The 26251-nt window shown below is 49.2% G+C and overlaps 12 protein-coding genes across 12 annotated transcripts; 9 read left to right on the plus strand and 3 right to left on the minus strand.

Moving 5' to 3' along the window:
* Window positions 1-37: 37 nt before the first annotated feature.
* Window positions 38-1508, plus strand: N7481_004037 (fungal specific transcription factor domain-containing protein; the record flags this gene model as incomplete). The annotated part of the gene is made up of 2 exons (XM_057263256.1): window positions 38-366; window positions 419-1508. 2 exons carry the CDS (start codon window positions 38-40, stop codon window positions 1506-1508), a joined length of 1419 nt encoding a protein of 472 aa, XP_057124917.1.
* A 1186-nt stretch (window positions 1509-2694) lies between these two features.
* N7481_004038 (YqaE/Pmp3 family membrane protein) lies at window positions 2695-3141 on the plus strand (the record flags this gene model as incomplete). The annotated part of the gene is made up of 3 exons (XM_057263257.1): window positions 2695-2711; window positions 2853-2987; window positions 3096-3141. The coding sequence occupies 3 exons, from the start codon at window positions 2695-2697 to the stop codon at window positions 3139-3141; spliced, it is 198 nt and encodes a 65-aa protein (XP_057124918.1).
* Window positions 3142-4617: 1476 nt separating this feature from the next.
* Window positions 4618-6579, plus strand: N7481_004039 (uncharacterized protein; the record flags this gene model as incomplete). Its single annotated transcript, XM_057263258.1, has 1 exon — window positions 4618-6579. One exon carries the CDS (start codon window positions 4618-4620, stop codon window positions 6577-6579), a length of 1962 nt encoding a protein of 653 aa, XP_057124919.1.
* Window positions 6580-7903: 1324 nt separating this feature from the next.
* N7481_004040 (phosphatidyl synthase) lies at window positions 7904-9289 on the plus strand (the record flags this gene model as incomplete). The annotated part of the gene is made up of 3 exons (XM_057263259.1): window positions 7904-8277; window positions 8343-9026; window positions 9091-9289. 3 exons carry the CDS (start codon window positions 7904-7906, stop codon window positions 9287-9289), a joined length of 1257 nt encoding a protein of 418 aa, XP_057124920.1.
* A 1202-nt stretch (window positions 9290-10491) lies between these two features.
* N7481_004041 (uncharacterized protein) lies at window positions 10492-11314 on the plus strand (the record flags this gene model as incomplete). Its single annotated transcript, XM_057263260.1, has 2 exons — window positions 10492-10494; window positions 10544-11314. 2 exons carry the CDS (start codon window positions 10492-10494, stop codon window positions 11312-11314), a joined length of 774 nt encoding a protein of 257 aa, XP_057124921.1.
* A 181-nt stretch (window positions 11315-11495) lies between these two features.
* Window positions 11496-12946, minus strand: N7481_004042 (lipase ROG1 family protein; the record flags this gene model as incomplete). The annotated part of the gene is made up of 2 exons (XM_057263261.1): window positions 11496-12807; window positions 12897-12946. 2 exons carry the CDS (start codon window positions 12944-12946, stop codon window positions 11496-11498), a joined length of 1362 nt encoding a protein of 453 aa, XP_057124922.1.
* A 755-nt stretch (window positions 12947-13701) lies between these two features.
* rex3 (putative RNA exonuclease Rex3) lies at window positions 13702-15694 on the plus strand (the record flags this gene model as incomplete). The annotated part of the gene is made up of 2 exons (XM_057263262.1): window positions 13702-14101; window positions 14157-15694. The coding sequence occupies 2 exons, from the start codon at window positions 13702-13704 to the stop codon at window positions 15692-15694; spliced, it is 1938 nt and encodes a 645-aa protein (XP_057124923.1).
* Window positions 15695-16347: 653 nt separating this feature from the next.
* N7481_004044 (60S ribosomal protein eL22) lies at window positions 16348-17174 on the minus strand. The gene is made up of 4 exons (XM_057263263.1): window positions 17073-17174; window positions 16834-16869; window positions 16567-16763; window positions 16348-16495 (listed from the first exon to the last, which is right to left on the minus strand). The coding sequence occupies exons 1-4, from the start codon at window positions 17085-17087 to the stop codon at window positions 16369-16371; spliced, it is 375 nt and encodes a 124-aa protein (XP_057124924.1). The 5' UTR covers window positions 17088-17174; the 3' UTR covers window positions 16348-16368.
* Window positions 17175-18120: 946 nt separating this feature from the next.
* Window positions 18121-18724, plus strand: N7481_004045 (DIM1 family thioredoxin-like protein; the record flags this gene model as incomplete). Its single annotated transcript, XM_057263264.1, has 4 exons — window positions 18121-18235; window positions 18291-18338; window positions 18401-18643; window positions 18699-18724. 4 exons carry the CDS (start codon window positions 18121-18123, stop codon window positions 18722-18724), a joined length of 432 nt encoding a protein of 143 aa, XP_057124925.1.
* A 586-nt stretch (window positions 18725-19310) lies between these two features.
* On the plus strand, window positions 19311-20638 carry N7481_004046 (translin; the record flags this gene model as incomplete). Its single annotated transcript, XM_057263265.1, has 8 exons — window positions 19311-19376; window positions 19486-19522; window positions 19646-19699; window positions 19837-19970; window positions 20025-20130; window positions 20208-20293; window positions 20349-20498; window positions 20564-20638. The coding sequence occupies 8 exons, from the start codon at window positions 19311-19313 to the stop codon at window positions 20636-20638; spliced, it is 708 nt and encodes a 235-aa protein (XP_057124926.1).
* Window positions 20639-21581: 943 nt separating this feature from the next.
* On the plus strand, window positions 21582-23425 carry N7481_004047 (uncharacterized protein; the record flags this gene model as incomplete). Its single annotated transcript, XM_057263266.1, has 2 exons — window positions 21582-22065; window positions 22119-23425. 2 exons carry the CDS (start codon window positions 21582-21584, stop codon window positions 23423-23425), a joined length of 1791 nt encoding a protein of 596 aa, XP_057124927.1.
* A 320-nt stretch (window positions 23426-23745) lies between these two features.
* On the minus strand, window positions 23746-26072 carry N7481_004048 (asparagine synthetase B family protein; the record flags this gene model as incomplete). Its single annotated transcript, XM_057263267.1, has 6 exons — window positions 23746-24596; window positions 24657-24848; window positions 24904-25168; window positions 25223-25306; window positions 25360-25817; window positions 25910-26072. The coding sequence occupies 6 exons, from the start codon at window positions 26070-26072 to the stop codon at window positions 23746-23748; spliced, it is 2013 nt and encodes a 670-aa protein (XP_057124928.1).
* Window positions 26073-26251: the final 179 nt, after the last annotated feature.

Raw genomic sequence — 26251 nt, forward strand, 5'->3', positions numbered from 1 at the left:
CTCGGCACTCATTTGGACGCCTCGACTTCTTGAAAAAATGACTACTACGAAGGCCGGGGTGAAGGCGGCTTTCATGGCTTATGCCCGCACTGCACTTGCAATACTTGAACATCCCGATCAAATAATTCAACCATCCACTACATCTCTTGTTGGCATGGGAATCCTCGGACATTTGCTCATGAATACCGATGGGTTCCCGATCAAAGTTCATCTCATTCGACACCGGTGTTTGTTAATGTCGCGAGATCTGCAAATACATCGTTTAGATACCGTTAGAGCTCGCGAAGAGCGACGGATTGAAGGATGCAATATGATAGATGTTGAGGTTCAGAGGCGCGTTTGGTGGAATATGGTTGCGTCTGACTGGTAAGTCACCATTCATAGAATCCAGCCATTGCAACCACGCTGACCCCGAAAGGCTTCTCTCATTCTCCGGTGATCCCCAAGAGGGTGCATACACTTTCCAGTCTAAGCATATGAACGTGAACCTACCCAGCAATACGGATGATGAATTAATAACGGCATCGGGAGTTCAGCAGGAATTCCCCTTGTCTGTTCCCACGGCCATGTCGGCATTTTTTGCCCGAGTCCAGGGATCTGAACTTTGCCGTGATGTTATTGATGCCTTGCCGTCCATTATGTTGGACTCCCAGGAGTGTGATTATGAGACCATCTTGGAGCTAGATGCCAAGTACCAGAAGCATATGGACGATCTCCCCTTCTTCTTCAAGCTTGATACGGCTAGCATCGAGCAAAGCCGACAAATATGTCAGGAACGACCATACATTGCCTGGCAACGGGTCAGTATTCATTTCAGTCTCCATACGCGCCTCTGTCGACTCCACAGGCCATATCATCTTGAAGGTATAACAAATCCGAAATACGCCTACTCTCACAAAAGTTGTATTCGATCCGCGCAGAAAGTCCTGGAGCTGCGACGCTCGATGGACGAAATTGCAGTTGGTATTGGACTCAGCCCATCGCGTTTCTGGACTGTCATGCACCATGTGTTTTTCGCGGCGCTAATTCTGGCCATGGACGTTTCGTTCAACCCCCACGCACCCGATGCCGAGTCTCGCAAAACAAAAGTACTCGCGGCGTATCAGACATTGGAGAAGTCGAAGCAAGAATCAAATTATCTCATGGAAGGAATCCAGAAGAATTTGCAGACGCTCATGTCGACCCTCCACAAAACTCGGCCACAGACTTCTGGCGCAGGGTCCAGTGTTGTGCAAAGTGGTATATTCGCCGAGACAGGCCAAGCGCCCGCCCGACTTGGCGAATCGTCGACAACTCACGAGGGTGGTGGAGACGGGATCAGTGTACAGCCTGGCTCCACGATGGCGGTGGATGAAGGGTTAGACCTCGGCATGGTTAATGACTTGGACCAGGAAGGTTGGGAGCAGCTCTGGTCGGAATTTGTGGCTGTTGCGCCGGAGCTGGACGTTCCACAATGGAGCTCATTACTGGAGGACGTTGATTTCAACCCGCAGCTGGACGCATACTAAATAGGCGGACAAGTTCAGATTCTAAATCAAGAACACAATCCCCTTTCGACCTAGGTAGTTTTATTTACGGGGTAGGCGTGAGTTTGTTGCGCCCCCAACCCAAAATTAGAAAGCCGATTCCGAGACCGAGATTCTTCAGGTCACTCAACTTGCGTCAGTAGCGAAATGTACGGAGTACAGGAACCTGCTTTGCGAAATTAAAATTCAGCCACAACGAATGTCGCACGAGGACAGGACTCGAACTAGCCAAGCGATGAGTGAAGTCATGAGTGACCAATGGTATCAGGAGGACTGGGCATCACCTTGGCAAGTGGGGGGAGGCAAGGGGATAGGGCGTGTAGGGCTGGTCGTTGAGCAAGCGCCACAGTGACGAGTGTGTTCTCCCGAGAGTCGCAAGGAATCAAGGATTCCGGGCTAGTACATATTTACGTACGGTGTACGGAGTTGTACAGTATGTATAATCATGTATGGAGTACATAGTCATGAGGAAGACCCGGTACCTGGACCCTCCTCAGATGACTTTGAGTAGAATGTACTCCGTACGGGAAGTAAAGTATCATGCTATGCATGTATCTGGAGATCTTTCTGAAGCAAATTGGTGTCACACCGAACCGAGTTCCCAGCCACGTTAGGCCAATGCCAAGCTTCTTGCCAGGCAACGAGGAAACGGGCGGTTGGGATAGGGCGGTTGGGAATGAAGATCCAGGGCCGAGACCGGGAATGATTGGGGATGGCTGCAGCTTGCAGCAGATCCTGCAGTGATAATCCTGGAGGAAAAGGAGGGTTGACAATGGTTGAAAGATGTGATGACTGTCAACCAGGAACCCAGCGCTCATCGCAATTACACAGAAAGTGAAAGTGAAAGTGAAAGTACTCCATAGGGTACTCCATAGGGCAATCAGTGCCAAGAGAAGTAGCACAGCCACAGGCAGCCAGATTTGCAGTACCCTAGGGTTCATCTGCCAATCACAGGTAACTGTGGCAGGTACATCAAACTGAGCCACAGGGTGGCGGTCAATGACGCAACACAGTCGGGAGCTCCTTCCCTGCCTTTTAAAAGAGCCAGTCTGCTGCACCTGCCTTGTTCCCACTCTTCTCTTGATTCTGACTCTCCCTTTCCCTCTCCCTCTCGATCTCGATCTCTCTCCCTCTCGATTTCCCGATTCCTAGGAAAACAACCGCCATCATGCCTTTTACCGCTTCGTGAGTCCCCATCCTCTTTTCTCTCCGTGCACCCTTTTTTGCATTTTCCCGAGTAGGAGGTTAGCTTGGGTGATCTGACTGCACTCGTCACACTTCCAATCAGACCATATGACTATGATCACCATTGCTGACTCTCCGTAGTGATATCTGCAAAATCATCTTTGCCATCATCCTGCCCCCTCTGGGTGTCTTCCTGGAGCGCGGCTGTGGTGCCGACCTGCTGATCAACGTCTGTTTGACCATTCTGGGTTGGGTCCCTGGTATTATCCACGCTCTGTATGTACTCCACTTTTTCTCCTCATTGGAGATCATCGTCATTCCCCATTCCCCCTGGATCGCAGCTCGCTAACCCTATCCCTTAGGTACATTATCTTCAAATACTAGCGACCCCGTTCATTCTGACAATCCCGCGTCGCCGCCCTTCGAATGAGCTCTTTCCGACCCTCCCGGCAGGGAAAGATAACCTTGCTCAACAAGCCCACTTACTCTCTTGCTTGCCATGTCTGATTCGGGTCACGAGTGTAACGGAGCGGATTCCTTCGAGTGCCGGCGCCAACATGCTTCCGCAAAGGTCCGGGTTCGCCTAACCTTGTGCAGCTATTCACCCCCCAATACTTGGCATCGAAGATGTCCATAATTTCCCTAATTTCGGGCGATGTTGCATATCGTCGGAATCTCCTTTGTATTTCTTTGTTCGATGTTCTTTGCTTTCCATCTCACGAGTTCTGTTTTTTTCTTTTTTTTATGTCAAGTGATACCTCCTCATAGTGTTAAGGACCCGCGGGTTTGTCTCGCGTCTAATCCGCGCGCGCTAGTTATTTTTACGATGGGAATGGCAATTGTTCGAATATCGCTTCACTGCATATTTCCTCGGAAGTCCGATAGTAGGGTAGTACGTATTAGTTGATAGGCGACATGAAGCTCTGTGGAGACTGCGAAGCATCCTAGTGGCGGGCGATCCTATCGGATGAGACGGCTAGGGAATTTGCCATCTACAACATCCTGCCCCAGAAAAACGCAGCCCCCCCCATGCATGAGATGGATCGTTCATACTTCATGCTGACAGGACTACACAGCTCGTTAGGTTTTAGAAAATGTCCCCTGTTCCATTTCAAGAGGCTCTGGCGCTTTCTAAAAGTCTCGGGTGATTCAAAAACAGGGAAGATCTTGGCCCGATCTAAATGCGTTCAATTCAATCTTTCGCCGCAATTTCTAGCCCCCAAAATGATTAGTAGAGCATGATCGATCGATTAAAAGATGTTTGAGGAATCCTGAAACACCATTCCCCCGTTTTGGCTCATTCGCGCTGACCTGGAAGCGCCCTCATTGTGCCCTGGCGCGTACCCCTCGGCGCTTACAGCTGCACCATCCAACCAGCACCCAAAGAGCACAGCGCTTCACCTCCCTCATCATTCGCCAAAATTCAACAAGAGCTAAGGGGCCGATGTCATTTCGTTTCACCGGGGCGCCTACAGGTGCTCCGCCTCATCATCTGTGTTTCAGAACCACGTCGAACCCAATCTGTTTGGTCCCTCGGGCAGTAGATCAGCGTCATAGCGAGGTTATGTTGCCTCGCGCGTAAATTCGCGATGCGCGAAGTTTTGGTGTTTTGGTTTTAATCAAGCCATGGCCGCTCTTGGAATGGGCAGGTGGCTTTTCTTCTCTTTTCTAATCTCTTTGACTTCTTGGTGTCATCATACCTTTGGCCAATTTTCGAAAGACTGAATCGAATCGTTCTCGAACAACTACATACACGCATTGGCCGATGATGGTAACCTCGAAGAACATATGGATTCGAGGGTAGTCACCCCCATGTATTATCAGTAGAGGTACGCTCCTTGCGAAGCAGCACTGGCAAATTCATCATCTATTCATTGCTTACAAGTAAGTGCAGAGTCGCCACAGCATGATCGTCCATTTAATCTACATCCTCCTCGTGGGCGTTCTTTCAGTCGCCTTGGTCTCGGCAGATAATTCGAATACCGCAAGCGATGACTCTTCACTTTGGGACATGGTTCCGGACTGCGCCCGAACTTGCGTGAGCAACTTCATCGATGCGCAATATACGGAGAGCGAATGCCCGGACTCGACAAATATAAAATGTCTATGTCGGCACAAAACTCCCAGTGGGCTGACATTGGGAGAGGCGGCTTTGAGCTGTACATATGCCCTGTGCGATGACAAGACTATGAAGGACGCCAATGCCTATCGAATCTGTGACTCGGTGTCCGGTGCTATCTCAGAAACTCATGCCACGATCACAGCAACCACGTTCCCTAAAAAGACCACCACAAAGACCCAACCAACGACAAAAATAACGAATAAAGATAACCCAACCTCAATTACCGCGGGCGAAGCCCCAGGAATCACTACATTTGATCCAACGACTACAACATCAGAGCCGAAATTGACCTCAACCTCAACCTCAGATCCCGATTTAGACTCGACGCCAAAAGCCACCAGCTTGGAACACTCTTCAAGCCCCAGCCAGACGCAAATGTCGCCTACGCCCACCAATACATCCGAGCCAAATGACAATGGAGGTCATCACGGAGTTAGCGCAGGAACGGTCATCGGTGTCTCGGTTGCATCAGGCGTGGCTGGATCTTTCTTAATCGCCGTCGCCGTATTTTTCTGGTGCAAGCGATGGCGGCAACAGCGACGAAACTCTTCCGAGCCGGACTCGGATTTCTTTGAAATTGGAGGCACCATGACTGAGCCTCCTGGGTTCTCAGAGACATCTTCCCGACGATCCACACCAGACCCTGGTCCTGGCCCTGGCCCTGGCCCTGGCCCTGGCCCTGGGCCGTCTTCGTTCAACACTTCCGACAAGCAGCCAGAAATTTCAGAACCTCAGCGTAGCTTCCGACCAGGATCGCAATATCCACCAACATTTGCGGCCTTCCCAACTACTTCTTCCTGGGAACAGGTCGCGCAAAGGAAGCGAGAACGTATAGGATTTGCTGTTAGCTCTGCTTCGGACTGGGCAGATTCACCCCGATCACAGACACCACAAGCCCCATTCCCAGATACCATACCTAATCGGGGGCCTGGGCTATATCCCAAACCTCTGAAATGGAGCCACCGACCAACCAGTGGAGAGACCTTGTTCGAAGAAGAGGAAGAGAATCAAATGCCCAGCATCGTTGCAGCGGCATATAAAAAGCCCAACATGACTCAAAAACCAGGGTCTCCACGCCTTATGGCAGGATTGCCGGCCAATCCTCGAGCTCTGAAAGATGGCTTCCCAGCAGATAGGTTCCGTCGTGCCCCTGCAGGCCCCCGGCTAAATACCCACGACGACGCTCACTCTCGATACCCACCCGGTGTAAAACCCGAGCCCAGGGGAAGAACTCCAGCACCGCTCTATAACCCCAAAAACACACAACGAGCCTCCTATACCTCAAATAGCAGCGGCACCCCGAACTATAGCTCTGACTGCTCTCAAGACACAACATCAAATACTCTCCTCACAACGCCGGGAAGGCCAGACCCGATAGCTCGAAAACCATCACCAGGCACCGCAACACTCGCGCCCTCGGCTGAGATTGTCTCGCGGCCGCGTATCGTCCGTGGTGATGATATCAAACGCGTTCATATTGGGAGCAGCCCTCGCCCACGTCCACCAAGTGAGGGAAGTGCACCTTGGGGCCCAGAAGACCTTTGGCTTCAGCGTGGCCGTACCAATGCATCGTCTCCACAAACATCATCGGAGCTACCTTATCCATCTGAAAGATGTCCTGGTGTGGTTTTATACCCGTCCAGTCCGAAGAAGAGGGCTCTAGGTATGCCACAGGGAGTATCGCCAACGGGAAGGAATTTGACACCGTCGAAGAGAGGAACTGATTTGATACTGAGGGTTGATTGAGATCCCTTTCTATTGTCCTGTCACCTTATTTACCCTTTCTCTTGTAAATTAGATTTGTTCTGTTTTTGTACAAAGCCATTTATATACTGTGATACTATATGGAACTATTTCTGCTGTTGAACAGCATTTAAGCATAATTTCTATTGTTCAGGCTCGTACTAGTAGGTCGAAACAGCAAGGCAAACATAGCGGGAAGGAAGGTCTTCTTCCTCTCTGTTTCCCCACTGCCAGTATTACTATTCGTTGCACCGTCGGCTTCTAAACAAAAATTGCTATATACTAGATTCAAATTGACCGTGGATATTCTCCTAGTGATCTGCAAATGGCTATTATTCTAGATTCGGTGGGTGGTTGTAATGACGGAAATGGTGGTAAATTTCGTGTTCTGGTTAGCGACGCCACATGCCGCTTCGAGCCGTCGACCACAATAGTCAACCACTCAGACGGTGTTCACTTAATGCTTTTCTTTGGGTGGAGTTCGATCTTGGCTTCTCCCTGGATTACTGATCCGAACTCTAGTACAAAGTATTTCATCCAATATTTTAGTTCCTGAGGCTTAGGTCAGCCAACGTGACTGCATGACGTCAAGGGGCGTGGCAGCCTTCCATGATTTGTTACCGCTACAAACTCGGGATACTCTGTACGGGTTAGTGATGGAAAGGAGTGATGTTTGGGCCCCTCTAGTGGCCTGGCGTACCTTGTGAACCGAATCGTGAGCACTCTATGGTAACACTATAGTCTGGTTCGGAATGATTACGGCGAGGCCCATCATTGCCCTCCTCATGAGATAAACTTAATTTACTACTCGGTGCACTCTACTCCACAGTCTCGCACCTGGAGACGCAAGCGTCACTTTTCTCTTGCACCCAGGGCACGCTGTATTGTGGACCATACAGAGACACGCACGGTGTTGTCCCTCGAGAGTCAATATCCGGATAATGACGCTGGGGTCTGAACACATGGAGTGGATCCACCAGGACGCAGCCAGCGGTATGATCCTCTGCGACACGACTCGCTTGGCCTTAGAAGGCTATATTAATGGCCTGACACCCCCCACATGCTCCATCAGTCTAACTGACTTTCGTCACGATTTGCGCCCATCTATTCAAACCTCCTGCGAGCAGTCTGCACATCAGCCACCAAAAACGAGGCTTAATCGAACCGCCAAAGCTACTCTAGGGTAGCGAAAGGACAACTCCGGCATTATCATTAGAAACAGGATTGAAGCGATTGTACTACTGTACTCCGTTGGCGGTGATCGTCACAGTGCCCCAGACCCGCTTTAATTGACCCGCTTATTCCCTGTTTCTTTCTCCCTTTCAACATGCCTACGGCCGATGCATTCGAGTCCCAGAGGCTTCGCCGAGATTCAAGCCTAGACGCCGATCGGGCCGACCTTTATGGGGGCCCCAACGTCATAGCTCCTCCGAAACACTTAACAGACCCGAGTTGCAACTTTAAATTCAACTTCAACAACACAATGGTGACCGACCCCGTTAGCTCTGATACCACCTCTTCATACGAGGGAGACTCTTCCCAAGTGACCACGCCCTTGTCAACACCATCAACGGTAACAAGCAGCGACTTCGCGTTCGCATTCGACATTGATGGCGTCTTGGTTCGGGGTGGCGAGCCCATCCCGGAGGCCGTCGAGGCTATGAAGTATATCAATGGCGAGAATCCGTACGGGGTGAAAGTGTAAGTTTACTAGCTTCCCGTACTTCAGCTCGGTAGCGGTAAATATTAACTTACAATTGAAACAGACCATACGTTTTCCTTACAAACGGCGGCGGCAAGTCCGAGGAGGAACGATGCGCGGATCTCAGTCGCCAACTCGAAATGGAGATCTGTCCTGGCCAATTCATTTGCGGCCATACGCCCATGCGCGAAATGGCGGAACAATACAACACTGTTCTAGTCGTTGGTGGCGAGGGCGAAAAGTGTCGCGCCGTCGCCGAGGGCTATGGATTCAAGAATGTCATCACCCCCGGAGATATCATCAAAACAAGGAACGATACGACGCCTTGGCGCAGACTTACAGACGAAGAGAATGAGAATTCGCATCTGATCGATCTGGAAAATACCCAAATTGAAGCGATTTTTGTCTTTGCCGATAGTCGTGATTGGGCTGGAGACCAGCAGATTATCCTGGACATCCTCATGACCGTGGAAGGCAAGCTGGGCACTCGCTCGGAGGTCTTCAACGAAGGCCCACCATGCTTCTTTTCTCACAGTGATGTGATTTGGTCCACATCCCATGAACACTCGCGTATCGGCATGGGTGCCTTGAAGGCTTCACTGGAAGCCGTGTACAATGCTATAACGGGGAAGGATTTGAATACCTTTGCTTTCGGAAAGCCCCAAATGAGCACCTTCAAGTTTGCCACTCGGCTCCTCCAAGACTGGCGCCAGGACTCTCATGGCATTGATAAACCTCCCTCAACGGTGTACTTCATCGGAGACACCCCCCGAGTCGGATATTCGAGGAACCAATGAATTCAACAATAAAAGTGAGATCGATTGGTATTCAATCCTTGTCAAAACTGGTGTCTGGCAGGATAAAACCATTCCTCGCTACCCACCTCGCAAAATTTGCGACAATGTCTACGATGCCATTAAATTTGCAATCGAACGCGAGCAGCAAAAGTCGATCAACAGTGGCACTACAATTCAGAATATACAAAAGAAGAAAGAAGGGTTGAAAAACTAAACCCTCCCTAGACTATTTGACATTATGTGTCTTACAATAGAGTTTACTTGATCAAATATGCTTGATCATAAGTTTGATGTCTATTACGCGACCTGACTTTGAATGATTCCCATACAACGACCGAATTCCACACATAGTTCTGTTCATTCTACTTTGTGGCCTGGAGTAATCTCAGTGGTAGACTTCTCAATCCACATCGTCGAAGCGATTTACTTTTACTAGATGATGAAATGAAATGAGATCTATAAATTCAAATTCCTTTGTCAGGCCTGACTCGAAATTCCATGCAAAGCAACACTACCTAGGTTGATCAAGAAGGGTACTAGTACTATGTCTTATCCTATAACATTAAGAAATCCGCGGTCAGTCTTCGTTCAATATGACCAAAGCCACATCTCACGGGCAAAATGCCCAGACTCTCCCGAATCCCTCAGCTTTCTACCTAGCGGAATGCTAAATACGGTGACGTAGTAGTCAGCGGGACAAAGATATCTTAGCCCTTCGGGTGCCAGATTAAACAAACAAAGAAGTAGACCTGAACTGGATTAATGCCATTTCTCGCAATCCTTGTCCTGCCCTTTGAATTCGAAAGCGTGAGCAAATCAAACAAGTCCCATAGCGGTGGTCCACATGGCAGTACGAGGTCACGGAAGTGACGGATTAGGCAGCCCGGGGAGAAGTGATAATGTTGATGTCTGATTCGAGATCATCCCCTCGCTTCATGTGCTCTTGGGTTACAGGGTATGTATATGCGGGGATCAAATCTGGGGGTGGAGTCGCGGCAGTCGCGGGATCTAAGTTACATTCCTGGATATTTGGGAAGGAATTACGTGTCACCTATTATCACTTCTGGATCTGTTATATTAGGTGTAACTTTTTCAGATAAACGTGACACATTTCGTCAGTCCATTGTCTGCTGTGCATCCATTGGATACCATAGCGAACTAACGTCAACCGAAGTTTACATCTGTGTACGTCTACCTTGTCCAGGAAATAACAGAGTACAGGACTGATAGAATTATTTAGCAAGTCTTCGTATCGACTCGATACGGTAGATATTTGAGCCTGATATTCCGGGCGGTAACTCCGCCCTTGAGATGACATCGACCCACCGCGGGGGAGAATGACCCCCTGGGTGGGTAGATTTTCTTCAAGGTTGAAAACAAATATCACGCAGCCATCTCAGTTCTCATCGGTCAATAATGGTATGTCGCGCACTATCTGGTGGGGAATTTCAACTCCTAATTAGACTAGGCTCAATGCACAGAGGCAGTATACCTCCACGATGCCTCTCTGAGAACTCTGACTACGGAGGTGGTATCCTTTCAATCGATTTCGTCGCTCTCAGAAAATGAAAAATGTCTAGCCAAATCTCTCTCCCCAGAGGATTCAGCTATAGTTATGCGCCAGACAATCTTGTATCCGCGTGGGGGCGGACAGCCTAGCGATACGGGCACTCTTGCTCTGGAGGACCAGGAGCCGACGTTCGACGTGTTTCTAGTCCGCAAAACACAGGATGGAAGAATCCTGCACTTCGGGAAGCCCGTCAATACCGATACCTTCTTTGTTGAAGGCCAGCGTGTTATTCAGAATGTCGATGGCGATCGCCGAGATTATCATTCTCGCCTGCATACGGGAGGCCACATCGTCGGGCTAGCGATGGAGCTTCTCTTTCCCGATATGAAAAAGGTCAAGGCCAATCATGCCCCTGGAGAAGCCTGCATGGAGTACGAAGGCTTGCTGTATAATGAGCAAAAGCCGCTGATTCAGGCAAAGGTGGACGAGCTGGTAAATCAGGATCTGCCCATTCTCATCTCATGGGTAGAAGATGGTTCCGATCTAGAGGGCCGTGGGAAAAATCGCGAAGGTCCAATTCGGGTCGCAAGTATTGGTGGACTTGATCAGAATCCTTGCGGTGGTACCCATGTCGACCGGGCCAGTTTGGCTGGGCCTATAACTATTCGCAAAGTCAGTCGGCAAAAAGGGATTAGCAGGGTCTCGTACGAAGTTCCTGAGAAGAAATAGACTGGGTCCTTGATATTAAACATGAATGTAAATTATTTTGTATCTACTGGTATTAGATACTATCTATCTAAAACGTTCTGAGTATGCGATATGCAATATTAACTTCCATGAAACATTGGTGAAAACCGCATGGTTGGCGTTGGACCCGCTAATAACTTCGATTAAGACACAAAATATCAGATTAGATGACGAATCCTTGATCCAGCCAATGCTTCATAACGATTTTGCCCTCGTAGAAGCCGTCTTTTGGTGAGCGAACAATAATCGCTGCGTGGGTATGCCGGTGGTTGTGAATGTAGACGGGGTATTTGGTGAAGCCCACATCATTCAAATTATCGATGATAGCAAATTGTTCAGGTGTCAAGGCGAGTTTTGGATGATGATGCGTGTGTTCAACGCTGGCACGGTGGGTCTTCTTAGACGAAATTGAGCCAAATGGTGACCTGCTCCGTTTGCCTGACTTTGAAAATCTTTGTCCTTTGCTCTCGGATAGATCAGACATATCGGATTCGGTGCTCGAGAGATAAGCTGGCTCCTGGTGGGCATTTGCATGCTCAAAGACCTCTTCAAGGGCGCTTTGAGCATCACGTATGAGCAAAGGTATCTTGTATCTTCCGAAGCGTAGCCCATTATCTCCTTCCGCGTGCAATTTTATTCTTCGCTGACTGCGAAAGGTTTGTATGGCAGAGTTGGCAAGGAATAATGTTGAGGCGGGCCCGATCAGAACGAGAACGAGCATCCAGAAAGGCGCATCCCTCATAAATGCTTTGTGTCTATCGCATGTTGTCGCAGTCACAGAGTCCGAATCACTCGATACCGAAGGTAGTAGGTAGTCGTTAGGATCGATAATAACTTGCTCATAGCCATCAACGTAATTGATATTGATATTGTCGAGATCCTGGAAAGGATCCACTTTGGAGAGGGTCGTCGTATAGAATGCGGTCGTTCGGTCGTTTAGAATGTTGCCATAGGTAGAACGGTTCTGGAACTTTTTCAAGCCTTTGATGAAAATGCTCTCTGGGTCTGCGAGGACGCTCAGGAGTGGTCGACCAGTATCACGGAAAGAGTCAACCATGAATAATTGCTGGCCAGACATAGAGACTGTGCGAGCTCCCATCACATTCCAGAACTTGCCCCACCAGCCCTTTAGCGGTGCTCTCACTCCGACATGTGGAGAGGCGAATGTCGTGAAGTTGACAGGCTCCACTTTGTCAAGCCAACCTTGAGCTTCTAATAGTCCAATGGCATATCTTGCGACAAGACCTCCAAGGGAGTAGCCGACAACGCTAATTCTTCGAATCTTCTGGCCCTCTTTCTCCAGGGTATCTAGCGTGTCCTCGATTTCGTGCGCTAAGCGCTCGCCGCCCAACTCGATGCCGTCGTAGGTGAAATTGCCACTGTTTTCTTTGGCACAAAGGATATGCAACTTCTCGCCATGTCGTTCTTCGAGTGCAGTGGCTACTTGATCCAAGTGAGATGGATTGCCCCACAGTCTGTCCCCCCCAAAGCGATCAGTTTGGTTCATGCTTACGCGCGATGGCGGCCCGACGACATTCGCGGTGGTTGGGAATTAGAAGCTTACCCATGGACCAGAACACACAGATGGTCGGCTTTCAAAGATGTGTCGCTCATTTTTGTGTAAAATCAAATCAGATGTTTGACATGGGGAAAATCTAGGGGTAGGGGCAGGGCGGGGGGCGAAGTAGTTAAAAAGACTTCGTGTTCCGGAGTTAAGACATGCCATGTCCCTCTTTGTTGCACTTCATCGCCGATTAAGCCCGTCGGAGCAGATAAGCACGCCGGGTCCCGATGGTCCCGACTCCGTGCCTCAGCCCAGCCTGCTCAGCCTCAGTCTTACTTTACTCCACTGCATACCGCCAACTGCGGCTTTTGTGATTGCCCAATCCCCCGAGAATGTGTGGCTACCTTACTGCCCGATAACTCAGGCGACAATATTGATTCTTGGCAATTTCTCCCCCAGCCTGCGCCCGTGGCTTCGCTGTCCAGGCCATTTCATTCATTGATGACGACTCGCAATATCTGCGACTAGCCAGATTTGTCACTCTTAAAGACACATCGTCAACCTTCCATTGTCCATTCGATCCCCGCTAATCACATCCGAAGTCGGCGGGCCTGGTGTTTATCTGATTGTTTGCCCGACCCTACCTTACAGACAGGCCGTGATAATGCTACTCCTGGTCTGAACCAAATCACCACGCAAACTTCAAGACGTTTATTTTCCCTCGCGGTGGAATCTATTGGACACATGCAGCATCATATGCAGCGTCAAGGATGAAAGATAGTTCTTGTTAGCTCTTGAGTTCAACCAACCTCTTTCCCAAAGAAGGTTGGGCCGAAAGTCATCATTCTGATTAGTGGCTTTCAGCATGTTTCAACCACTCGGTCTATTTGCCGAAATACCTTGTCCTCGGGGTCAAGAATGTGCTCTCTTCACATGCATGTTCAACCACGATAAGCGCACCCTAGCGACAACCAGCAGACCCTCTAACACTGCCGCCATCCTCAGCGACGAGAGTGGGCATGTCTCTAAGAAGCAAAGATTAGGCGAGGTCAACTCAGCTCAGAGGGGCCTTCCAATTTCTCTCGGAAATCAGCAATCTCCGAAGCTACCTGCGGAAATCTCCTTGCCGACATTGAGTTCAAAACCTCCTTCTCAAGGCACTCGCGGCGACGGCGTTAAGCTGCTATCAGCCTTTCGAAATGTATCTCCTCCACCTCGGGCTATATCAGAATCTAGGCCCGCCAAGAATGAAGCTTCTGCCAGCAGTTCCACGGCCCCCCCTCCAGGAGACACGTCAAAGAAGCTCCCCCCCTCGAAAAGTGCGGAAGGAAAGCTTGAATCCTCGTATGCTCACCAAAGCCCCAGCTACCCATGCCGTTCGGTCTGCCATTTTGGATAAACTCCACGGGGCTATGTCCACGCTCAACACGAAGTTAGTTAATTCCAAAGATGAATCGAACAAGTGCTTTGTTCTCAATCCATATGAACTTGTGACTATGGCCTTGGATGAGGAGGAAAAAGTGGCACGAGATCATTACAGTGTTTATTCCAACATTATCAAACTTCGAATTGTCAAATTGACAAAAATGAAATTGGAAGATTGGACCGATGAAGTGAAGACCCATCTGAATACCCGCTATTACAAGATCAAGCCCGAAGGACCTACCCAAGCCGCCCCAACCTCAACACCCATTGACACCGGCCTCTCTGTCAAAGAGGAAATAGCCATCGCTGCTCATCTCATAACCTCACTTGACGGCCTCGAAGAGTATGGCTATGTCACAAAGGCACCTTCAGAGGCAGCCATAGAAACAGCCAAGCAAGGCGTTTCCGGTTCAAAAGGCTGGGAGAAATGCGAACGATGCGGTGGGCGATTCCAAGTCTTCCCCGGTCGCCGCGAAGATGGGGCATTGGCGTCTGGAGGCCAGTGTACTTACCATCCCAGCCGGCCATTTCATCCCCCTCGCAAGAGGACCGACAATGTTACCGGTTCCTCGGAGACATACTTTCCCTGCTGCAGCGAAACTGTGGGTACCTCATCCGGATGCACCAAGGCCAACACACATGTTTTCAAAGTATCAGAGACCAAACGACTGGCATCGGTACTTCAATTCAAAACAACTCCCGCTCAGCCTGAAAAAGGACGAATGAATCCGGTTTCTTTCGATTGCGAAATGGGATATACAACCCTGGGCCTAGAACTCATTCGCCTCACTGCTGTCAGCTGGCCAGAAGGCCGGGAGCTGCTTGATGTCCTCGTCAAGCCTATGGGAGAGGTGTTGGATCTGAACTCGCGTTTCTCGGGCGTCTTTCCTGAGCATTATGCCTCCGCTGTGCCCTACGGGTCCCCGATACCGAACGCAGCTTCGTCAGATAGTCAGCCTGAGAAATCCAAATCGATGCATGTTGTCGAGTCACCTGCTGCGGCACGGGAACTTCTATTGAACCTTCTTCAACCGGATACGCCATTGATCGCACACGCAATAGACAACGATCTCAATGCTTGCCGGATCATCCACCCCACTGTCATCGACACGGTGATTCTCTACCCCCACCCGGCCGGCGGTCTCCCTCTACGTGTTGGTTTGAAGGCTCTCGCTCGCAGATTCCTTGAGCGCGACATCCAAACCGGAGGGAACCAAGGCCATGATTCTAAAGAGGATTCCATCGCAACGGGAGATCTTGTGCGAGTCAAAGTGCGCGAATTATGGAAGCGTCTTAAGGCAAAGGGATGGAAATTTGAGAATAATGAACTGATCCCTCCAGCTGGTGAAGACACTCAAAGTCTCCAAGCACATAATATAGGGATGAGCGTTAGTCCTGGTGCCGGTTTTAAGAGAAAAAAGCCTCCCATCTGAACTGTTCCCCAAATAACAGCACCGAGGGGTAACTTGGGGCTTCGCAACTAAATGCAACAAATAGAGAAGCAAGAGATCCTTTTATACTACTATGCTATCAAATCTTATGATACAACACCTATGCCTTTTCAAGGACTGTCTTCATCCGCGTCTATATTGGTAGTATATAACATTGAAATTTTTATATTAATGTACATATATTCCGGTACTACCTACTACTCTACTAAGTGATGACTATTTCCAACCTGGAGGTTGAATATAGTGTTGCGAAGGCTACTGTCAAGGTTCCCGCTCCCGAGAGACAATGAAGTAGATCCCATTGGAAAGTGGCGCGCCCTCGGTCGTGCCATATCAGTTAAAACTTGGCCGAGCAAGGTTAAGTAGTATAAAATACCTACGGTGGGTAAAATAACGGTACGTCCGTGGAAGCCTTGCACCTGGGCAGATCTGCCAACCTTAAAGAATTACGCACAGAGGAATGTGATTCTGCAAGTTTCGTCTTGGCCATAGCAGGAAATAGAGCCCCACGATATACAGCTCGAGAATCTACGTATTCCGCTAGCAATTGTTTCCAATAGCTAGAACACGACTAGGAAAGAGCAGATATGGAAGGTATGAACTTTTTTTTATTTCGTAGCCTCTCGGGCTAGTCATCCAAAGCCCATGGAGCGAATTTACTCCTCATCCTCCTCAGCCTCGTCGTTGACGACGTTGTAGAAGCGGAGCTCGTAAACACCCTTGGAGGTGGAGACGACGCGGAGCCAGTCACGGAGCTGCTGCTTCTTGAGGTACTTCTTGGTGCTGAAGGGAATGATGGTCAGCGGGCTGCTGGGAACGGCGTGCAATCGTATGCGCGGAGGGAAAGGACTCACAGGTACTTCAGGTAGCGGCCGGAGAAGGGGATGTGGGCAACAACCTCAACCTTGCCATCGCCAGCCTGGGAGATGACAACCTGGTCACCGAGGTTACCGACACGGCCCTCGACCTTGATGCGGTCGTGAAGGAACTTCTCGAAAGCGGAGACATCGAAGATCTTGTCGCTAGCGGGCTGGGAAGCGTTGATGATGAACTGCGCAAGTGCCGTTAGTATCATCGGGCCGCAATGGGTTGGGTTGTAGATTGTGTAACTGTTGACATACCTTGTGGGTGACCTTCTGGGCCTTGCGACCACGGGTCTATTGGATGAAAGATTGAATTAGCCTACTGCTCCATAAGGTCGAAATCCCCATGGCAGTCTCGAGGAATCTTGCTTAGATCGAGGCAGCGACATAGATAGATATTTCAATATCTAGTATCGGCCGGAGAGCGAAGTAAGAGTCCGTCGAGGCATGCCCACAGGGGGAACAGCAAAGCGGTTCGCAGTATATTTTCAACGTACAGCAGCGGGAGCCATTGTGACTGTGAGGGGGATGGATTGGACTTTGGTGAAAAGGGTCGCAAAGAGGTGAATATCCTGCGCCGTCGAGAGTGATGGGGAGAAGATCTCGCCGAGTGGAGCCCACCTGCAACATGAAAATTCGCCAGCGCCCGCGGAGCGTTGTGTGCGCTATTCCTGTTTCGGATAGACTTAGGGCAAGGGCAGCAGGCAAGCATGTGTCTTGGCCTGTGTCAGGTGACCTCTGCTGTCGATTCTGGATCCACTTTCCAGATCGCCCTGATTGGGTCGCATAAACGAAGCTAAGGGGGCAGAATTGCCCAACTGACCGCCCTGTGCCCTGCCCTGAAGGTATAAATGCTTTCTCCCTCCCGCCACCTTCCTCTTCTTTTTTTTCTTTTCCAGCTCTCTTTGCCAATTGGCTTAGATCAAGTGTAGTATCTGTTCTTTTCAGTTTAATCTCTGAAAGTTTTCCAATGGAAAACAACTTTGATTATTCTCATTTTTGGATCCCGCGGCTTGGCCTCTGTGCTTGCGCATGTCTCGCCGCACCGTGTCATCGGGCTTACACTATCTCCGATCGACGCGAACACCCTTTTTCATCAATTGCGTCGGCTTGTCTGACCGCTTGGAGAAGACCGGGTTGTTCAATTCTTAACAACTAGTTGTAAATAGCTCTCACATTGTGGGTAGTGAGTGCCATGTTAAGTCATGTCTTGATTTTACCTGTATGTACCCTCGGACCAAGTTATAGCATCTTCAAGCCTGAATATTGTGCATATACTACTTCCACCAGCACATGTCCCTCAAGGCGAACAGCTTTATCCCTCACGTATGTGTACCGTATGCCGTATGCCAGCTCGATTGCTCACGTAGAGGTCATGGCTTGTAAATTCGTGAGGCGCCTGCCGTGGAAAGTCACGTGAGTAGACTTTATCGCCTGTCCCGCCTCGCGATAAGCTCAAGCTCTCCAACAAATTGAAGCCACCCCAATTTTCTCAGCTACGAACCCCCCCCCCGGGTCTTGCTCATATTCTAAAGTCCCTCCGTCATGGGTTCTATTGTTCTACCTCACCTTCGCAGTGCCTGGCACGTGGACCAGGCCATTCTATCGGAGGAGGAGCGCCTCGTGGTGATCCGCTTTGGTCGTGATCACGACCCGGACTGTAAGAGACCTCCTCTGTGTTGTGGTCGCAACAAGAGCTAATATTCCGCGAACAGGTATTCGCCAAGATGAACTGCTCTATAAGATTGCCGAACGTGTTAAGAGTAACCTACCCGATTCTGCCTATCGAGAAGAAGACCCGAATGCTAATGCGCCTTTTTGACAGACTTCGCGGTTATCTACCTGTGCGACATCGACGAAGTACCCGATTTCAACCAGATGTATGAGCTCTACGATACAATGACAATGATGTTCTTTTATCGCAATAAACATATGATGTGCGATTTCGGAACGGGAAACAATAACAAGTTGAATTGGGTGCTGGAGGATAAACAGGAACTGATCGACATCATCGAGACCATTTACAAGGGTGCGAAGAAGGGTCGCGGTCTCGTCGTCAGTCCCAAGGGTACGATCTCTTCAACTCTTTACGCAATAGTGCTTCAGAGGCTAACGGCTTGCAGATTACTCTACGAGATACCGGTATTAGAGAAAGCGGTACTAAAGGAGGCTTGTTTAGGAGGGCGGTGGCACTGGATGTGCTTCTCTCATGGCTGTCTTCCATATTATGATATTTACGATAGACAACGCTAGAAATGAGCTAGTGAGCAACTAAAACTCAATACCTGTGCTTTGCGATTGCTGCCCCGCGAGCCTATGGCGAAGGCCGAGGGAAATCTGGCATTAGCAGCTCACATGGCTACGACGACACCCCCAAAAATAATCGCAGACTAGCCCTTGCACCAGAGTCAAGGCTTCTTATACAGCGGTTCGCCGAACTTTCAATATAATTCGCAAAAGAAGTCATATCCCCCAGTAGAGAGTAGGAAGGGTTTCGAATGCTATCCATTCTGCGTAGCAGTAGCGCCTTGTGAGAAATTTTTGAAGATTCACTTTAGTGCCTACAAAATTAGAATTCTTGAAAGATCCATATATTTCTTGCTAAGCATATCCCGCATGGTGGTTATTTGCCTGAAATTTGACGTAAGGCGCTCGACTTCAACACCGCACTCAACCCGCCGCAACAACTTAACGTCACCTTCATCTCACTTTTCACACCCACACAGCCCGCGAAGATGATTGACCAACGTATTTTCGAGGATCTCCAGACGAAGATCGACGAGGAGACCACCGTTCGTGATGTAAGTCGCCCGCACCCGCGCCTGCGACGTGCTTGTCCACGGATTTTTTCCGTGCCAAGCCTGAAGCCGTTGCGCACAACAGTCATCAGAAACTCATCTTCGTGAACAGGAACTGCACGACATTGTCCAGACGCTCGCTAGGAAAGGTAGTTTCTTTCAGCACTATGGGGTTGATGTTCTGGAGCTCCTCACTCCAAGACTGAAGGGCTGATCGAGCTATGCGCGGCTCCACCAAATCAAGACCGGATACTGATGACCGATTTCTGTAGGGCGCTCGACGCAAGCTATCCTCGCCAGGGCGCACTCGACCCCCAGTGATAAATGTACGTACGAATCGATCGTGATTTTGTTGCGAAACTTTGCTTCTTTAACATTCTCCCCTAATTCACCCCTACCTTCCCGGGTAGTGCGTGTTGGTGTGATCTCTGGGACCCCAGCGTGGCTGATATAACAACAATAGTGCAATCCGTCCTTGACGATGCCACCGCCAGCATTATTGCACAGAAAGAGGAAGTTGCTCGCTTGAGAAGTGTTGCCGATAAACACCCATTCTACAAGTACAATGGGGTGTGGTCGCGCGAACTCCAAAATCTGGTTCGTCTAACCCCAAGCTGTCAATCTCTGCATGGTATTAATTCGAACATACAGGTCGCCTCGATTGAACTGTGTGCTTGGCTAGGTGGACTCCCAGAGCACAAGGGCCCAGTTTCGGCTTCATTCATGACAATCGAAGACGTGGGAAAGTTCCTGGATGGTATGTTCACACCGTTTTGCCATGATTTCCGTATCGATTTGGTTTGAAAAGAAACTTACGGTGCTGTGTTGTCACAGTCCCCATCAACCTGAAGGAACAAGATGCGTTCCACCTGACCATCGAGGAATATCTCCTGGCCCTGATTGCCATGGTTGAGGAATTGGTCAGTATCTTTCCCCCACGGTTGTCGGGAGTCATCTTGTCTAACTTCTCCACAGTCTCGCCTGGCGGTGAACTCCGTAACTCTAGGCGACTACGAGCGTCCCCTTCAGATCGGCAACTTCATCAAGGACCTCTTCTCTGGATTCCAGCTTCTCAATCTGAAGAATGATATTCTACGCAAGCGCAGCGATGGCATCAAATACAGCGTTAGTCTCTGTTGTTACTAGAGCTATTTCGGCAACAAGATACTAACTCGCCGCTCTACCTACAGGTTAAGAAGGTCGAAGATGTCGTCTACGACCTTTCATTGCGAAACCTGATCCCCAAGGGTGGTGCTACCGCATAAGGCCGTCCAATATTGTGAGGGAATGGACTTCGAGGAAGGCCAAAAGATATGGCAAATCCCACCAGGGCCACTAAAAGGGAAAGGGAGGTAGTAATTCCGATTTAGCAACAGGCAATATGAACGGACTATCAATTCTGAATCACCTCAAGATATTAAATTACCAAAGATGCAATGATTTCCTTCAAGCTCGTGTTCGGCCAGGACCTGTAGTTCAGATGTAAGCCCCTCCAAGTCACATTCCTCGATTCGAATGATCGTGAAATTCGCGAGCCACCCAGGCCAGTGGACTTGGATCTCGGCTGTTACCTACTCATCACAATAGCTCTCTTTTCCAAATGAAACGGCTTACATTAGAGCCGAGAGAAAGAATACCTCGTATCGAGTATTTTTAAAAGAAAGGTAATGCGGCACTTACTACCCCAGGTGATCAACGGTAGTGCCTCATTCGGCCTCTCGAGAGCTTCGTTCTTTCAGCCCGGGGTTCAAAATATGGGGATGAGAGGGTCAAACATGTGGAGTGATATTAGAATTGGCGAAGCAGCATTCAATATGGGGATTGAGACCCGACGTTGCTTAAGTGGGCTGGATTGTTTCGAACGACCTCGACACGAGGTTTCCATCGCCCGTAGTTCTGTGGTGGGGCGGCCGTCGACCAGAACGGATCAAGTGACGAAAGGACTCTCAATAATAATTCAGTCTGGTCTTGAATCTCATTCAGCTCGGCACGGGATCTCCTACTTGTGATAATGAGCCTACGGAGTTGCCAGGCTCGGAGAAGCCACGATGATGCTTTGCCTCAAGCCGAGACACTCCATTGTGCGTGGGTAATTTAGTTATTAGAAATAGCATGGAACTTGCAAGTCGAAGCTTAACTGATCACAATTTATTTCACCTTTGTTCAGTCTAAAATCAACAAAGGCTGATTCTGGCGTGCCATTAAACAATGTCTGACAAACACTACTTTCCTTCAACAAGTGCCAACTCATTGGTTCCCAGAGGGCTGCGAGCCCTTGTATCTGCAAATGAGCATCTTAGTTTGAACTATGGTGAGCGAGTCGTTGCCAATGCCTATCATGATGATTCAAAAGTGAGTATCATCAGTGGTGGAGGATCGGGGCACGAACCAGCATGGAGTGGCTATGTCGGCGACGGTTTAATCTCGGCCGTTGCATGTGGTGATATTTTTGCATCACCCAGTGCGAAGCAGGTTATTACTGCTATTCGAATGGCACCCTCCAAGAAGGGGGTTATTCTATTGATCACCAACTATACCGGTGATCGTCTTCACTTCGGCCTCGCGGCGGAAAGGGCAAAAGCCGAAGGCCTAGTTGAAAACATAGCCATTTTACATGCGACTGACGATGTTTCAATTGGAAGAAGCAAGAATAGCCACATGGGAAGGAGAGGCCTCCCCGGTAATGTCTTCAGTAAGTTCTTTTCCTTTTGAGTCCAATATTTACTGTCGACTGATGGACTGTAGCAATGAAGATAATCGGTGCTGCCGCCGCGGAAGGCTACTCCTTCGAGCAATGCCTTGCGCTTGGACAAGCCGTCAATAGCCACACAGTCACTATTGCCTCGGCGCTCGACCACTGCCATGTTCCAGGAAGACATCAACAATCGACCGTGCCAGACAATGTGGTCGTTATTGGCGCCGGCATCCACAACGAGCCTGGACAACTTCACATTTCTCCCGCCCCATCGGTTGAAGAGATCATCGAGCGGTGCCTCAAACTTCTGTGTGATGCAACCGACACAGAAAGAGCATTCGCCAAGTTTGCGACAAACGATGAAATCGGACTGTTGATCAACAACTATGGCGGTCTTTCCGTTCTTGAACTATCTGCTCGGGCCGATGAAATCCAAATCCAGTTGAACTCACGCTGGAACATCAAACCTTGCAGGGCCTTATTTGGTGCATTCGAGACCTCTCTGAACGCACCGGGCTTCTCGATCTCTCTATGCAACCTTACTACCGCAGCTCAGCAATCGAATGAATCCGTTGCTACCTTGATTCGTCAATTTGATAGCGCCACAACTGCCGTCTCTTGGCCCAATACAACTCGCCCCTCTTCTTCTCAAAAGAAGATATCTCTCGAATATATCGATGCCCAAGAAAGCGGACAGAAAGCGGCATCTGCCAGCATTAAATTCGACTCTTCTCGACTAGAGAAGGGTTTAAGGGTTGCATGCGAGAGAGCCATTTCGGCCGAGCCAAAGTTGACACAGTGGGACATGGTCATGGGCGATGGAGACTGTGGTGAGGCCGTTCTAGGCCTGGCCGAATCTATCTTGCTCAGAGTTGATAAAGGATGCACACAATCTGGTGATGTTCTGGATGTCATTCGCTCAATTTTACAAGACGTTGACGACATGGGAGGAACCCTTGGTGCAATCTTTGGAGTTCTACTATCAGCTCTCGCAACAGCTCTGAGGACCAACCTGTCTGAGGGAAAGATAAGCCCTTCCACATCACATTTCTATGCCGCAGCCTTGACATCCGCGGTGACAGCTTTAAAGTCACACACTGGAGCACGGGAAGGAGACAGAACTGTCATGGATGTTCTCCTACCCTTTGACGCAAAATTTTCCGAGACCAATGACTTTGTTGCTGCAGTTAATTTAGCTGCAGAGAAGGCAGAAGCAACAAGATATCTCAAGGCCAAGTTCGGGCGAGCGACATATGTTGGAGAGGCATCGAGCCAAGAACTGCCAGACCCGGGAGCCTGGGCATTCCACGAGATTGTTGCTGGATTAGCGGATGGACTTGGACTAATTCCAAACTAATTTACTTTATTAGGAGGTCGAAGGCTCCTGGATTATCAAAACATTGAGATATTACGCTATGAGAAATATTTAAAATGACAATAATAGACTTCTTTTTTGATTCTTGCCCAGGTGCCAAAGGATTATACGATAATTTTCAATACATGTACTTGATAGAAATGAGATGATTCGTAGCTTGTGGATGAGGACGGGTCCAATTTGCTACTTATTGGGCGGTTGCATTGCGACTCCTTTGTCTTCGTGCATGAATGCAAACATCCCCCTCTCGGGTGCACGTGTAAAGATAGAAAAACAGAGTCGGCTGGTCATTTTCGAAAAATTCAGGCTCTGGCTCTGGCAACTCCAAATCTTTGCGAGATGATCACGATTTGACAAATTTGGAATGCAGCTCGAAAGGACAGTGGGTTCTGATCCTTGAATGCCTTACTAACAAGCTGTTCAGTTGCACTCCAGTCCAAAAACCCAAGAGCCTCTACGTTCTCTTGAGAAATCAGGCGCATGAACAACTGATGCAAAGGCCCGTTCTCGGGAAATTTCGTTGGTCCAACATACGGTTTCTTTGGCCGCTTGTAGATCTCATCCGTAACGAAGGGCCGCACCGCCTCTCGAAGGATATACTTCTCGGTCAAAGACTTATCCGGCAAGGAACATTTGATCTTCAAGCTAGGCGGTAGGCTGTTGACATATGCAGTGAGGTGGTGATCTAGAAACGGGGGTCTAGTTTCAATATGGTGGACCATATCGACGTTATCTCCAAGATACCGAAGCAGCAAATTGGGGAAAAGGCCTTTCGTAAGAATATACTCCGCCGTATGCAGTGGATGCCAGCGATTGATGATTGAGTCGCGAACTCGTCCGTCGAGACCTTCTACCTGTGCGGTTTCCGGGTGCGTCGCCGCAAAAGTTTCAGTCCACGGAGCGAATGGTAGGCGGGAGACTAATGCGAGTTTGGTAAGAACCGAGATGTTGTTGAGCATTTTACAGGTTGACTCTGGTAGCGATCTGACAGTTTTGATGGCTAGGTATGCTGCATGATCGGGACCGCATTGTTGCTGTGATAATTCTGCGAGCTCTGCCTCGGACAGCGAGGGGGACCATGAGGGATCGCTTTCAAGCAAAAAGTCGTTTGCCAACTCTTTGTATCCACCAAAATGCTCGTCGGATCCTTCTCCTGTGGACGCAAGATTTTTTAGTTTTTAGAAAGCGGCCAGTGCACATGAAACAGACAAACCTGTTAATATCACTTTGATACCGTGAGATTTCGCGGCTTCGGCCATGGCTAGTCTCCCGATACCGTTTGTGTCGGGAAGGGGCACTTCACTGTGCCAGATGGTATCTTCAAATTTAGATGCGATAATTTCTTCGGTGATAGGCACGGGATGAAATTCGACACCGAGCCACTCAGCGGTACGCTGTGCAATATCTGATAAAGTCAATATCCCGATGACAGAAATAACGAAATATGGAGGAATTCATACCTGACTCGTCAGCTCCACTATCTTTATCAAACTGTACGGTAAAGCACTTCATCCGAGAAACAAGATGACTCTGGTCGTTACCCACTCGAGCTCCTTCCTCTTTAACGAGGTGAGCTACCATTCCAGCGACCGCCGAGGAATCAATTCCACCACTGAGATAGATCCCCACAGGCACGTCGGCACGAAGTCGAACTTTGATGGCTTCCATGAGACGGTTTCGCACGCCCTCGGTCATCTCAGATTCTGAGCGAAGCTCGGGAGTATTCTGGATAAATATTAGCGGTCAGGGCATGTAAAATCTTAAAAGGTTTTGGCCTACCTTGTCTGGATATTCCGCGTCCCAGTAGACTGCATCTCTAATAGCACTGAAGTTGCGGCTTGATATATAATGACCCGGAGCAACCTGAAAATCATCAGAAAGTCTTGAGGGATTGGTAGTATGGAGGGGCAACAAACCGATTGAACCCCTTTGAACATTGTCCCAGTACCAAACACCCAACCACACTCTCGAAGACCTTGGACATCCCACTCGGGTTTCCAACCAAATGGTAGAAAACATTTCATCTCGGTTGCTACAAGTAGCTGATTGTTCACGATTGTATAGTAGAGCGACTTCACTCCATATCGGTCTCTCGCGCCGATGAATACCTTTCTGCGAGCATCCCACAAGATCAAAGCGAATTCACCTCGGAGGTGGGATAGAAACGATAAACCGTAGTGCTTATAAAGAGCCAGGACAATCTCGCAGTCACTTCGACTACGGAAATCGTATTCGGTACCCAGGAGATTTCGGTAGTATTCATCGTCATAAAGCTCCCCATTCACGATTGCATGGACATCATCAACGCTGTCATGGAATGGTTGATTTGCTTCCGGGCTAAGGTCGACGATAGATAATCTGACATGTCCGAGGGCTGAAAGAAATTAAAGAAATCAGTATTTTAGTGTGCGTGTGCGAGTGTGATCTTCCCTGTCCACGAGAGTCCAATTCATATCAAACACTTACCAACTTTGCCATTATCGCTGGTCCATGTACCACGGGCATCGGGTCCACGGTGCTGAACAAGATCCAAGCTTGCATCAAGTTTACCATCCAGGGGCAATGAGTGTTCCTCATTCGAAGATGCAGGATGGCTCCCAAGAGAAAGAACAGCACTAATTCCACACATTATGGGTTGTTATTAATACCTGTTGGCTGGAATTAAGTGAGGCCTGAGACTGGAAATAATTGAGCACTTGCAAGTGAAAGAGAAAGACCTCCCTCCGTATGCACTCTTATATACAGTTTAAACCTTGAGGCCATGATATACAATCGTCAAACGTCGCAAGTTCTAACCCGATTGGTCAC

Source organism: Penicillium waksmanii (genome assembly GCF_028829765.1).
Source record: "Penicillium waksmanii strain IBT 27052 chromosome Unknown utg000004l:1.0-5674109.0:1.0-5678898.0, whole genome shotgun sequence".
NCBI lineage: Eukaryota > Fungi > Ascomycota > Eurotiomycetes > Eurotiales > Aspergillaceae > Penicillium > Penicillium waksmanii.

Coding starts and splice junctions, on each gene's coding strand:
- N7481_004044 (XM_057263263.1), bottom strand. Junction 16,764..16,833: donor CCCAGAAGGTCACCCACAAG/GTATGTCAACAG, acceptor GCACTTGCGCAG/TTCATCATCAACGCTTCCCA. Junction 16,496..16,566: donor GGCCGCTACCTGAAGTACCT/GTGAGTCCTTTC, acceptor CATTCCCTTCAG/CACCAAGAAGTACCTCAAGA.